The sequence below is a fragment of the Nestor notabilis genome, unplaced genomic scaffold (assembly GCF_000696875.1).
Source record: "Nestor notabilis isolate BGI_N333 unplaced genomic scaffold, ASM69687v1 scaffold11073, whole genome shotgun sequence".
NCBI classification, from domain to species: Eukaryota; Metazoa; Chordata; class Aves; order Psittaciformes; family Psittacidae; genus Nestor; species Nestor notabilis.
This window is the reverse complement of record NW_009920666.1, coordinates 21565-34363: the sequence shown is the minus strand read 5'-3', so window position 1 is coordinate 34363 and position 12799 is coordinate 21565. Positions and strand designations below refer to the sequence as shown.

The 12799-nt window shown below is 38.7% G+C and overlaps 1 protein-coding gene across 1 annotated transcript in view; it reads right to left on the bottom strand.

The window, feature by feature from the left end:
- Window positions 1–323: 323 nt before the first annotated feature.
- Window positions 324–12799, bottom strand: part of LOC104402806 (anoctamin-2-like) — a 33563-nt gene continuing 21087 nt past the window's right edge. The window contains exons 5-9 of the mRNA XM_010010784.1: window positions 10922–11074; window positions 10752–10804; window positions 8974–9155; window positions 2171–2276; window positions 324–605 (exon numbers count right to left, since the gene is read on the bottom strand). Coding sequence (XP_010009086.1) covers window positions 324–605; window positions 2171–2276; window positions 8974–9155; window positions 10752–10804; window positions 10922–11074 — 776 coding nt within the window. The remainder of the gene's footprint in view (window positions 606–2170; window positions 2277–8973; window positions 9156–10751; window positions 10805–10921; window positions 11075–12799) is intronic.

Here is a 12799-nt window from a genome sequence, read left to right as displayed (position 1 = left end):
CGATGGTTGTGGTCCTACTGCAGAGGCTGCATGAGCGAGGAGAACTCCTGCGTGCCTATCCAACTCACATGCATCACCACAAGGACCAGCTACAGCCACAGTACAGCCCTTATCTTGCACTGATAAAGTCTGAAAATGCTGCAGCTCAGTTAGCATGTAAAATGTGACAGAGAACTTTGAAAATGGAGTTTCTAAGGAAGCAAAAGAAGCCTCCATTTTGCTCCCTGTCTGTCTCTCCCTCCCTTGCTCCAGGTTAAGAATCACATCACACAGTAAGCAGGTATCGCAGAGGTGAGCGTAGTATGTTACCCTTCCCTAAGGAGTCACACTTCTGTGTGCTGTGAGCTAAAGGAGGCAAAGCTGCCTTTTGGACTTCGGTTAAACTGACAGAAGCTGGCAGCCCGGATCTTTCCACCTTTGGTCCCACTTTTGTGTTTCTTCTTGTCACGTGCAATAAAACTTTCAATCAGCTTCAGCTTTTCATGTTCTTCCTTCAGGAAGAAGTCAACAAGCACTCTCTTCTCCTTTTTGATCTGTTCACTTATGTCCTTGGGGATGTCAGGAATCATCCAGTCAACCAGAACACTGAGGAACATCACCAAGTTCTGCAAACACAGCAACACACATGAAGCAAGTATGAAAAATGAAAAATACTCACACTAGAGAAAAACCAAACTTTTGCTACAGCTGTGAGGCAGATATCACATTTTGCTGATGGCGTGCAGTATTAAGCAGTTGAGTAAGGCCTTAGTTCAAGAAACATCTCATGTTTGTGTACAACACTACCTCTTTAGAGAGGCTAAATTAAACACACGCTTCAGTGAGCTTTGAAATGGGAAAGGACTTGGATTCTTCAAATGATTCATGGCCTAAGTAGCTAAAACAGCCTTATTCCCTACAAGTGTCTAAAGGTGCTTGGTTCTCAACATCAAATTTGTTGAGACTGAGTTAAGAGTCCGTTACTATAACAGCAACATCAGCAAAAGCATCCTCCAACACAATCATACCCATGTGTTTCCAATATGGCCTGAGCAGACAGCAGACAACTTTGATGGTCATTCTGCCCTCAAATCCTTCTGTCTGATGGCAAGCAGGATTTTATTACACTCTGCAGCGTGCAAGCCACAAGCCTGAACCTTAAGTGTCAAGTTCATCACAGGTGATGTTCATAAGACAGAGGTAGGGAAGCAGACTGGGCAAGAAGTTCTGCTTCTTTGTGAAATGGATAGATAAATTATGCTTTGGAGTTTATATTATCATAATAATGATTTAAAACCTGGTGTGTTGTGTAATGCCCCAAAATGTGTGACAACATTTGCTGACAAGGCTACTAGCATGAATCCTCTGTCCCCATTTAAGACAATGGAGCTAATTAGCCAGGGAATGTACTCTGGCAGAACAACAGGCAGACTATTTGAAGCCCAGCATAACCAGTTGGTTTCAAATGTTTTGCAGCCAGTGGCGGAAAATTACTGAAGACAGAACAAAGAAGCAGAAGAAGGCAATATAAGCCAGGCAAGACTCACAGTCACACTTAGGAATGCTTGGCAGGTGAGGAGAAAAGACAGGCAGATTTCAATATGTGGGGTAGGGCCAATTTGACTGTGAATGGATCCCAGATCATGGAGGAGAGCAGAAGGCTTCTGCTATTCAGAAGGCAAGTCATGATAGCAAATCCCTTGCCAATGAAATGTCCACACTGGGGAGAATTTACTTTATTTACTTGTAGAAAGTAGCAAAAGACCTTAGAGGATTTAGCGTTTCTGTTTGTTTCTCGCTTTAGGTAAAGCAAGCACTTGACAAGCCTACACAGCTTTTCTGTGTTTAAAGGTGCCCCTGAGAGTACAATAGCTGACAAAGTCTGCTTAACTGAAGCATTCAAAGGCCTCGGGCATTTTAGGTATCACTGTTAGTGTCAAGGCCTAACAGGCTGTGAGGCTTCCCTTCCTTGAAGGGGGAGGAAACTGCTGAGGTAGTATGCTACAGTGCTCCAAAGGGAGAACCTATGCTGCAGCCCACTGACACCACAGCAGGCTGAATGAAATCATACCAGGATGAGTATCTGAGAACAGAAAAGCTCTATTGGACATGGGCTTCTTTGGCATATGCATTTCAATCCATTTGTTGCAATATTTCTATGACTGAAATTGCAGCAACTCAACAAACTTACCTGAAATAGGATAACAAAAGCCAAGCGAGCTGATAAGACTGCCCAGTACTGTTTAGAAAACTCATACTGATTTGGGGACCAAGGTGGTTCTCTGTAGTCTTTGAACCTGTTGATGGAGACAGCTCAGTTATCACACAGTTGCAGTGATCTCTTCCTCCACCAATTGCTTTGATTAACATGATTTTCCAGTCACAAAACCTAAATAATCAAATCCTCCAGATGTTCCTACTCCAACCCTTATGAAATACAACTCCAGAATTAGAGCTGGACTATCTCCACTGAATTTAGCAAGATTTGTCTGGTTTTCACAGTTGTAACCAAAATCAGAACATTGTTCTAATGCTGGGAATTTCCAGATTTTCCTGGATTTACAAATGTCCCCTTTTTTTTTTTCTTAATGTTAAATTTATCTCAGTGTAGAGGGAATAAAGTGTTGAAACTAAAGCACAGAGGTAGTTCAAGGCATTTTCACACTAAAGGAGACAAGCCTGCATTCACCTAAACCTTGACTAATATAAATTATAACATAGGTTATAATTCAGCCCACATAAAATCTGACTCACACTTTGGTGGTTCTTGTCATTGCATTAACGACAGAGGGAGCCACGGGAAGAGCACTTCCTAAATTAACTGTCTAGCCTTAGACAGGATAAAACAGAGCCTTAGTGGTTTGGTGTAAAGATTGATGATTTTAGCATTATCATTAATCATTTGGAAGTAAACAACAGGCTAATAAAGTCACAGATGCTCCTAAATTGGAAAGTTTTGCAAATAGCAGGAAACACAGAAAGCAATAAGAAATACAGACAGGAAACACAATGAGAATAATCTGGGGAAATGGAAAATGATTAAAAATAAAACAATGGAAAGAGCTTACAACAGATAAAGTTTGAAAGAAAATGCAGTGAAAATAGCCTGGAGCTTACAGTAGCCAGCAAGTTAGCACAAGTCTGAAATATGGCAGCAGGACAGTATGACTTGTGGATGTGTAAACAAAAAGCACAATGGTGCTGGGGGGTATTAGCCCTTCTCTGAACAGCTCAGGTAAAACCACACCTGGAATGCTGCATTCAGGCATTCAGCTGTGGGAATTTCAGAGGGAAAAAAAAAAAAGAAAAAGAAAAAGGTAGCAACAAATTAAAGGCAGTTCAGCAAAATAATCCAGGGGCTGAGGAGACTGACTCACCAGAAAGGATTAAAGAAGAGCACATTTTGGTAAGTAACAGCCACAGTTGGACATGATAACCATGCACAAATTGTGCCCTTAGGACTGAAAAGGATAATTTAGTGCTGTTCACAGTGTTTGACTAGGAGTAATGGGATAAAATTAAGAGAGGGAAAATCTGTTTTGAATACCACAAAACCCATCCTGACAGTAAGATTCATTAGACTGTGGAAAAGCCTCCGTTGGGGGATAATGGAGAAGGTTCATATATAAAATCTGTCAGTTCCAGTTTGCAGGTGCGCTTACCAAAATTACCTTCAGGTTCTATCCGCATGGTTTTGCATGTTAAATTACACATTTTCAATCACACAGCCCCTACATCCCGCCCTCTCCCCCCCCCCAAGAAATTCAGTCTGAAATGCTGGATGTAATCCTGTGCTGCACCTTCTGGAGACCAAGGACACAAGGTACAACTCATGATGGGGAGAGGGACGAGGAGGAGAAAACACCTTTAAATTTGGGGCTGTATTAGATTATGGAAGCACTATTTTGATGCATTAGACCCTGGATTATTTTGTTCAATGGTGCATACACGGTGGCTGAGCCCTCTGTCCTGTCTTACATGGGATTCCTGTTTGGTCCTGTGCTGTGCCTGTACTGTGACATTTCCCCTCTGATACCTTTCTGTACAGTGCAGGCTCCCACATGCTACTCAGATCTGTGTACAGGAGCTGCAGCAAGGGCCAGAGTCAGATCCCTTGAATTTAATGTGCTTGAACATCAAAGCCAAGGAAAACCACTGAGTTTGTTGTGGATTTTGCCTAGCATCATAAATCAGTCCTAGTCTTGAAACAGATCTCAGGTTCCCCAGGAAGGGTCACCAACTGTGGCAGAGTTTCCATTTAATGTACTCTGAGCTTCACAAACTATGTAAGTGTTGGAGGACATCAGACCCCATGGAAAATTCACCTGGCTCAGCTGGAAATTACACTGCTTATGATGCCGAAATCTACATTCAACAGAACACTAGCAAATGATTTATGGTGAAAGGAGATGTTTTCAGAGCTACAGACAAGGTAGCTGGGCCTTCTACCCACCTCCTTTTTCAATTATTCTATGGCACATGGGACTTCAAAGCACAATAATCCAGGCCCTTTCTAACCAATGTATAGTTTATTTTTTTTAAAAAGGCCATCTTTTCCCTCATCTCTTCAATTCTTCGTTCTTTAAATATTTGATTCAGCAGGTATGCCAGGAACAGCAAATTACCCATGCTGCGTAACTACTGTGCTTCAAAAATAGCAAATGACTCTACTTCCACTGAAAAAGGACAAGAATGTGAAGTAGTTAATGTGCTTTAAGAAGAGAGCACAGGAAAGTTCTGAGGGAAAAAAAGAAAAATGCACACTGAAAGCACAGAAATGATGGGGAATGGATGGAGAGGACCACACAAGACTTAGACAAAACTGAACTGAAGCCAGAGCTAGGAGAATTCTGCTAGTATATTTCCCAAGTATATTACATGGGGATAGACTGGTGGAAAAAGTCAAAATGTATATGCAGGTGGAAATGCAAAACAGTCCAAACAAGCTGATCTGTTTGATATACTTTTTCAGCTCATCTTTGACAAGAAATTGAAGAAAACATGACTGGATCAGAAGGAAGTAGTGCTTCAGCAATGCAGGAGCACATAAGGATTGCTCAGGGGAAAACATCAGAATCCACAACTGATCACTGGGAGTAGACGAGAGGGAATAGCAGAGCCCACAGGGAGCAACATTTTGAGAAAAGAAAGAGAACAGGCCCCACGGCATTAAGAAAATTAATTCATTCAAAGACATTTTGTATATTTGCTGAATATTGGAGCAGACTTGTGTTAAGGCAAAAGTCCCTTTAATGATTCCATATCTATCTATCTGCTGCTTTCTTCTTTTCAGTGTGATCAGCATGCTTTCATGTACTCCAATACCATACCAGATTATAAAGATTAAAAGGGCTAAACCAATAAAAAAGCAAGGTTTGCTTTTAATTTGCCTTCAGCTACACAAATGTTTTTTCTGAAAAACAACATTACAACTAATGCTATGCATCAGAATGGTGTTACAGCAATGTTTATTTGGAAGCAGTGTCAAAGAGTTCACAGCATTGTTAAAAATGCTGCTCAAAATATTGAAAGAATGTTTTCTGGATGTTTGCTGGGAGAGTTGTTTCTGGCTTGTTATGGTTATTTTTATGATACCTTAATCTCTCGCAATGCCCGTAAGGAGAAAAATGCGGGCTTGTTGTAACCACATTTATCTCCAGAGGTCACAGAAATCTAAGAATAAAAGAGGTCAGCTTGTTCCCAACATATTTGCCAGAAACAGAAAAACAGATCTCCTTTCCATCTTAAGGGACAGTGTTTGTTCCTGTCTCCTGGGGCACAAGCTAGATAACCCATATTTTATCTCAGTGATAGCTCTGGCCAAAACTGAGATTTTGATAAAATTCAAATGAGGCGGGTGATAATGAGAAACAGTGAATATGGATGCTGACATATTTTCCAAATTGTTTCAGGATAATGGAACAGAAATGCTCTCATAGTTGTTTCCTATTCAGCCTACTCCATGGTCAAATTTTAGGATATGCCCCTTCTTTGCAACCAATTTTATTCTTTTTTTTTTTTTTTCTCCTCAATGGCATAGACTTCATATTACCAGGCATGGATGACTTTTATATCTAGTGGAGATTATTCCCTTCTCCCTTTATTTTGGTTGAATCCATGCTAATCTGAGGAGGGCATTCCATCACTGTTGGGATTGAACATATTTCCAAATACACTGGCAGCCTTACGTCATAAATAGAGGCCAGAGACTGAGACGAGGTAAAGAGCAGCAAAGTGAAAGCAGCCAAATAACAGTGAAGTAAGAGAACCATATGGATCAAGATTCTTGAAGGAAAACACTAACTTGGGAATACAAAGTAAAAATTGCCAGGAACTGAAAAGAGAAAACCATTACACAGACCTGCTTATAAGTCTATCAAAAAGTATAGAGGTGCCGCATACTCTCACATCTATTATGCTAGAAATAACTCCTAACTACCTACTGAAATGGAGAATAGCAGAGCTCACAGAGAATAACATTTTGAGAAAAGAAAGAGGACAGGGCCCACATTTAAGTTGCTTAACCATATCTGCCACTCGTTACTGGTCTCCACTTGGACATCAAGCAGTTGACCCAAATCTTTGAGTGTGATGACCCAGCCAATATGCTCTCTCTTTACCTGCTTCAAAGTTAGGAGTCTCATGTGTACATCTAGCCTCCGTTGTATTCAAGGTGAAAAGGTAGGTACGTCCCAAAGGCAATCCTAAGAGCAGTGCCTGAATTAGAGGGCCAGATTTCTCTCCACATTTACTCTGCTTCTTCCAGTGAAGGAAATGAGATGAATAATTTTTATGGGTTATAGTTGGGTGAGATAAATACCCTGCTTAAAATCAGTGGGATCCAAAGTATGATTAAAGTGTGCTTGCACAGCAGCAGAAGATAAACATGTGCAAGCTACACTGAATAAAGCCTACTTTAGGACTTCTTTCTTGAAAATTATTACATTACAATATTTAACATATTCTCTAAGATGGGTATTGATTTGTAGGCCTCATGAACTTCCATCTGCCCCTTCTCAAGTTACTTGAGCAAAGCATCTTATTCCCTAATAAAATCAGAATGGAAAAAAAACTGATTTAATGGGAGATATGTATGTAGTCTACATTTAGAAATGTGCAGTCATTTAGAAGCAAGGGAAGTTTTTGCCTACTTCAGGAACCTAGCTAGAATATGATCCCTTAAATAATGAGTGAAAAGAGGTGAACTGTTCTGAAGGGCGATTTACAACACCTGTTAGAAGGATAATGGCAAAGTCAATTTCTCTCTTTGCTTTTAAGTCACTGCTTGTTTCTAAATTAATTTATTTCTAGAAGGGTAAAATCAGAAAACATTTAGAATTATGTAGGGCTTTTTTTTTTTCTTTTAATCAGAAAGATTGATTTATTTGAAATATTTTCTCTCCCTAACTTTAACATGAAGACAAAGATTTTGGTAAAACAAAAATATGCATCCTAAGTAGCATTAGTTACAAGCCTTCTATGTGAAGATGAGTGCTGTTCCTGCTCATTTATGGAAGAGACTAATAGTTATGACTTAATGGTAACCCTACAAAAACTTTCCAGCTGCCTTACCTATCTCTATCTACTCTGTAAATACAAATTCTTTAGAAACTTCCAATGTCAGATATGCAGAAAAGTAGGGCTCATTGGAAGTGATAATGAAGAAATCTATCTGTATTTTAAATACAGATTTATCAAGGACAATGAATTCAAATGAATTGGAGGAAAGAAAAAAAGAATTCTGCAGCTCTAACCAGAAAACACTACTTGATATTTACAATATCTACAATACTAGCAGTATTTTCTGCCAGTATCTGAGTATTCATTAGCCAATACTGCAAGAAAAGGTCAATCTGATGCTAGACTGTATGTGAATGTCAGCTGTAAGATTTGTCTCATCATTCTGCTCTGCTTGGTAACTGATTTTGTGCCCTTGCTTTGAGGATGAGAGGATATGATGATAGATTTCAAGACTCCCACCTTTGGCACCTTAGCCAAAATTTGTTACCAGAGTAAAACCACAGAATGAAAGCATGAGAGTGAACACCTGAGTTAGTTTGAGAAAGAAGACTGGGAAAGACAGAGGTGAAACTAGTTTTAGAACCAGGACAGGTTCAGATGGCAACTATCAGGAGTATTAGATTCAAAAACCTCGCCATACAACAGAAAAGGACAGTGAATACTTGCAAATATATTGTGCATCAAAACAAGGGAGGCCAATTGAAGACCTGTGTGTAGTAAAAACCATATAAATTAAGGCTCTCCTTCCAAAGAAAATAGAGGAAATTTTGTGATGATTTCTTGCCATTGCAGGGGCTAAGAGTGTGATTTCAAGGAAGTCTAAAAAGAAGGTGGGGCAGGCTGGTAAATATAACTGACCTGAGGAGCTCAGTTTTAAACAGTTGTGCTGCCTTAAAACAGCTCTTTGAATTTCTGCATATTTTTATTAAAAAAGTAAGGTTACTTTCAGAGCCCTGGAACCATGTTAGTGATTTCTCATGCAAACCCATGAGTTATCTGTACTACAAGAGGAGCGGGCTAGACACTTTGACCATATTTTAAAGGAAGTCAAGCTTTGTTTCCCCCGTCCAAAAAGATTAATCTGACATATAAAACATGTAGATGGGGAATGCTGCAGGTTTTAAAGACAGGCAGAACATATTGAAAATTCAGTAAAGTAAGCACTGAATTTAATAAAGAAAAAGAAAGTCTGGTTCTAATCAGAGGGTGTCCATTTAAAAAACTCACTGCTTTTAATGAAAGTTACGTTTTTCCATAAAGAAAAGATATTTGTGTAAGTCTGCCTAAATTGTTTATTTGGACTTTTAATACACTGGGAAAACCCTTCTAAGGGACTTATAGTGTTAATATTCTAAAAGCTGTACTATGAAAACAACCTGTTTAAAGCCACAAATATTATCAGTTCCCACTTGGAAAATTTTCATCTGAGAAAAGACCCTCCGACTATGCAAACTCTTATTAGAAGTACTTTACCTGCAGAATAAAACATCCTGTGCAAATGGGGAGTTTTCTGGCTGTGTTCCCGCCTTGAGATGACTGACATTGAAGTATGAGAGCGTGTGATTGATGAAGCCATGCATGGTTCCATTTTGACTGTATGCATATTGATACATAAGGCGTGGAATGAAATCGGATGTGACAGCAATTACAAAAGCCTGAGAGACAAAAAAACCCCAACCAAACAACAGTGTCATGAATCTATGTCTAATGTGCTTCAGATTAAGTTAATTCAGATTTTAATTTTCACATTCAATTAAGTTTAGAGTAGTGAAGTGCAAGTTAAATAGCCAGACCTGGTACAGAACATATATAAACACACAGTAACCTGCTCTGTCTCTCTAGATGAAATTAGCAGTTAGGGAAATACAGCATTTCTTAGAGCATAGGGTAGCCCATGCAATTAATGTAACGCACATTTCTCCAACTCTTTCCATCCCTGGAGCCATTAGAAGGTTTATCACTAGTTTAAAAAACTACAACAGAACATAATAGCTAGCTCTTATAATTTGTTGTAGATACACAAAGTTATGTGAGAGAAACCAATTAAGTGTAAGGTAGTCACCCTCCATTTCCTCCTCTTCACCACACATCTGACATGCAGGTAGAAAACTGGCATAATTGTGAAGTGAACCAAACACTGAAGTATCTAGTTCATATCAATAGGTATTCATTAGATTCACTTAAAACTACATTTTGCTAAACAGTTCATCTGCATCAGTCTTATTCAGATGTAGAAGCAGACCTGCTTTTAAATTGGGTATACATATATTTATATTTCTGTCAAGAAAAAGCATCAAACTGATATTTTAAGGCAATCCCCAGGAAATAAAGATATTCAGAGGTTGTTTGACACAGAAAATAGTCAAGGATCATAAATCTGCAAACTGTATTTAGATATGATCGAGAGGCTGCAGCACAGATCAGTGCTAGAAGCCTCAAATCTATGCCTGACAGAAAAATTACGGGTATGTGCAGGGCTGCACATATTTCCTGCCTTAAATCCTGTTTTATAAGCGAAGAATGCTCTACCCGAATCAAAAACACTGCTGCTCTGGAGGCATTATAGTTCTCCCAGTTGTAATGACAGCTTACATACTGCTACAGAGTGCTGTTCTGCTGCAAGCTATTGTACTAAATAAACTGTGTAACACCTCTGTACAAGTTTCCCCTTTAATAATGAAAATCATCTGCTTTTCTAACGTGCTTTGATATCTTTGATATTTTATGGTTGGATTCGTTGTTCCTAAAGGTCTTTTCCAAACTAAATTCTATGAGTTTATGATCTGTGGGTCAAAACCCAATAGACAGTATTATAATTGAACTCCTAGGGCAGGAGTCTTTTTTATTTTAAATCAAATACAGGAAGATCTTACTTAAGGAATACAATAAACGTAGTTTACATCCTTTTTATTCATACCAAGAGTTACACTAGCAAAGTATCAGAAAAAGGCACGGGTATGAAAGAAGTTGATCTTTGTCAATTATCTGGACTGTTGCCTACTTACATCCCCTTCACTGGTTGTTCTTACATGAATTAGGCTTCCTGTTCTACATAACACAAGGAAAGAATGAGATGAGTGAATGGTCATCTTGTTGGTAATTAAATCATATTTTACACTTCCACAAGAATGAACCAGATAATTTAAATTTTACTGTATTTTATAGCAATTGAGACTTTACTTTTAAATCATGCTGAGGACAGTATAAGCTCCCAAGATTATGGTTAGAAACTGATGTAACAGGATACTTACATTAATGATAACTGAAAGCTTTCCAATACAACTCAAAATGTTATACCAAATTCCTGTAAGTGAAAACAGAACTTATTAATGGATTTATCATTTTTGCTCTATCTTATTGAATTTTTGGTGTTATCTTCACTGCTTTGGTTTTCTAGTTTGGGCTTTTTTTTATTACTTACCTATATCTTTTTCTCTTACTGTGTCTGGCCTCCTCAGTTCAGTAACAAACTTTTTTGCATCAAGACGGACTTCTATGATGTTGTTCAGGAGAGCAAAGAGAGGCGCCAGAGGAAACGAGGCAACAAAGAGTGTGACAAAGCCAAACTGGATAACTGGAAGAGAAATGTGTAATTTTTTTTTTATATCTTCTAACGGAATATGGTCAATGCAGCTGACAGCAAATCATTGATGAGCTTTGGGAGTTACAAAACCCATAAAACCACTTCACAACTTGGTCACAGTAATAAATATCACAAAACAAGACTATGAAAGAGAGAAAGGTTTGTCAGTATGCTTTATTAATGTTTCTAGTAATGCTTCCAGTCTCTAGCACAATCACAAACCAAAATCAATAGTAAATCTAATAAAGGACAAAGAGTTTGGGGTGTATTCTTCTGCATTTATACATAATTAACTGATTAAGACTGTGCTGTTCTTCCCTGCCCTTTTGCCTCTAAGAAAAACAATACACAAGCAAGCAAGAGGAGAAAATTTACAAATTGTCACTGTTTCTTCCCAGCTTCCCTTGGAAAACTTGGTGGCAATCTGTTAAGAGCAATAACAAAATAAGTATCTTTGTGCATAAGCCTTTGGTGTCATATAGCATTTTCATCCTTCCTTATGTCAGTTATACCCTCCACAGTCAGAAATCTTCCTCTTTAAGTCACAGGGGACTTAAATGCTATTGTCAGGTTTTTTTACTGCTGGATTTTCAATGTGGGTAAAGCAGCTGGGAGAAAGAAACATTAGTCCACTGGTGCTAAAGGAAAAGTAGTACTTCAGTGAAGCACAGGCCTGCGTTCCCCGTGCTTCCTAGAACAGATACACATCTAACAAGCTTGGCTTCTTCCACAGTGGAAAAAAAAACAACCAACGAACCACCCAAAGAAAACCGCCTCACTTTGAAGTGGGTGGCACATTTTACATCATCTTGTTCCCAGTACTAGACTATTAGCACTACAGAGTTTAGCTCAGCACCTATTGTATAATATACACATAAACAAAAAGACCACTTTGTTTTCTGAGTGAATTATGGATGTTTTCTAGGGCATAGGATGACCTGCTTTCATGCAAACAAATTATCTTCTAAGCTGCTAAGGAACCAATGCCACCCTGCAAAAACACAATGCTGACACAACTGTTTTTCTGAAAAGTCTCAGTGCTCTAGAGATGCTTGGAATAATGTAGCAGAAAACCAAGTCACTCTAAACAAGCTTCTTCAGTTTAGGGGTGGGCAGAGTACCCTTAATTCTCCCTTCTTTCAGTGGCACTTTGGGATCTACCCCATTTGGGTAAATCTCGTTCAGGTATAATTAGAGTCTGAAAGGTTGTGTCTTCCATGGAAAGCAGGAGGAAGCAGCAGTGAATGTCATTTATGAGACTGGACCATTTCCTTCTAAAAATGCTACCTTATTTTAAAGTAATACTTCAGGGAAGTGGGAGAGGTTTATTACCGCAGAAAACTAAGTAGAAGAAGAGGAAATAAATCAAAATCATGCTGCCCAAACACGAAGACAGTAATCCCAATAAGATTAAACTAATAAATCTAAATGTGATTTATACTTCACAATTAAATAAGTAGTAGCATAGAAAAAAGGTTGCTGTGTTTGAGGCCCTATTCATTGTGGTTTCTTTTTTAGGCAAATCCCTGTACAAGTTCTCTCTCCACTATTGGGAGGAATGTGTTTCACTTTTGTGAAATTGGAGGCTAACATAGCATACTGTTTACTTTAAAATCATTTCATTAGGCGGTGCTGTCACAGCCTACAAATGACAAAATAGCTTTCTCCAGGACCTTGTCTTGCCCGCATCTTTTTTCGTGTGCAGATTGCAAGTCT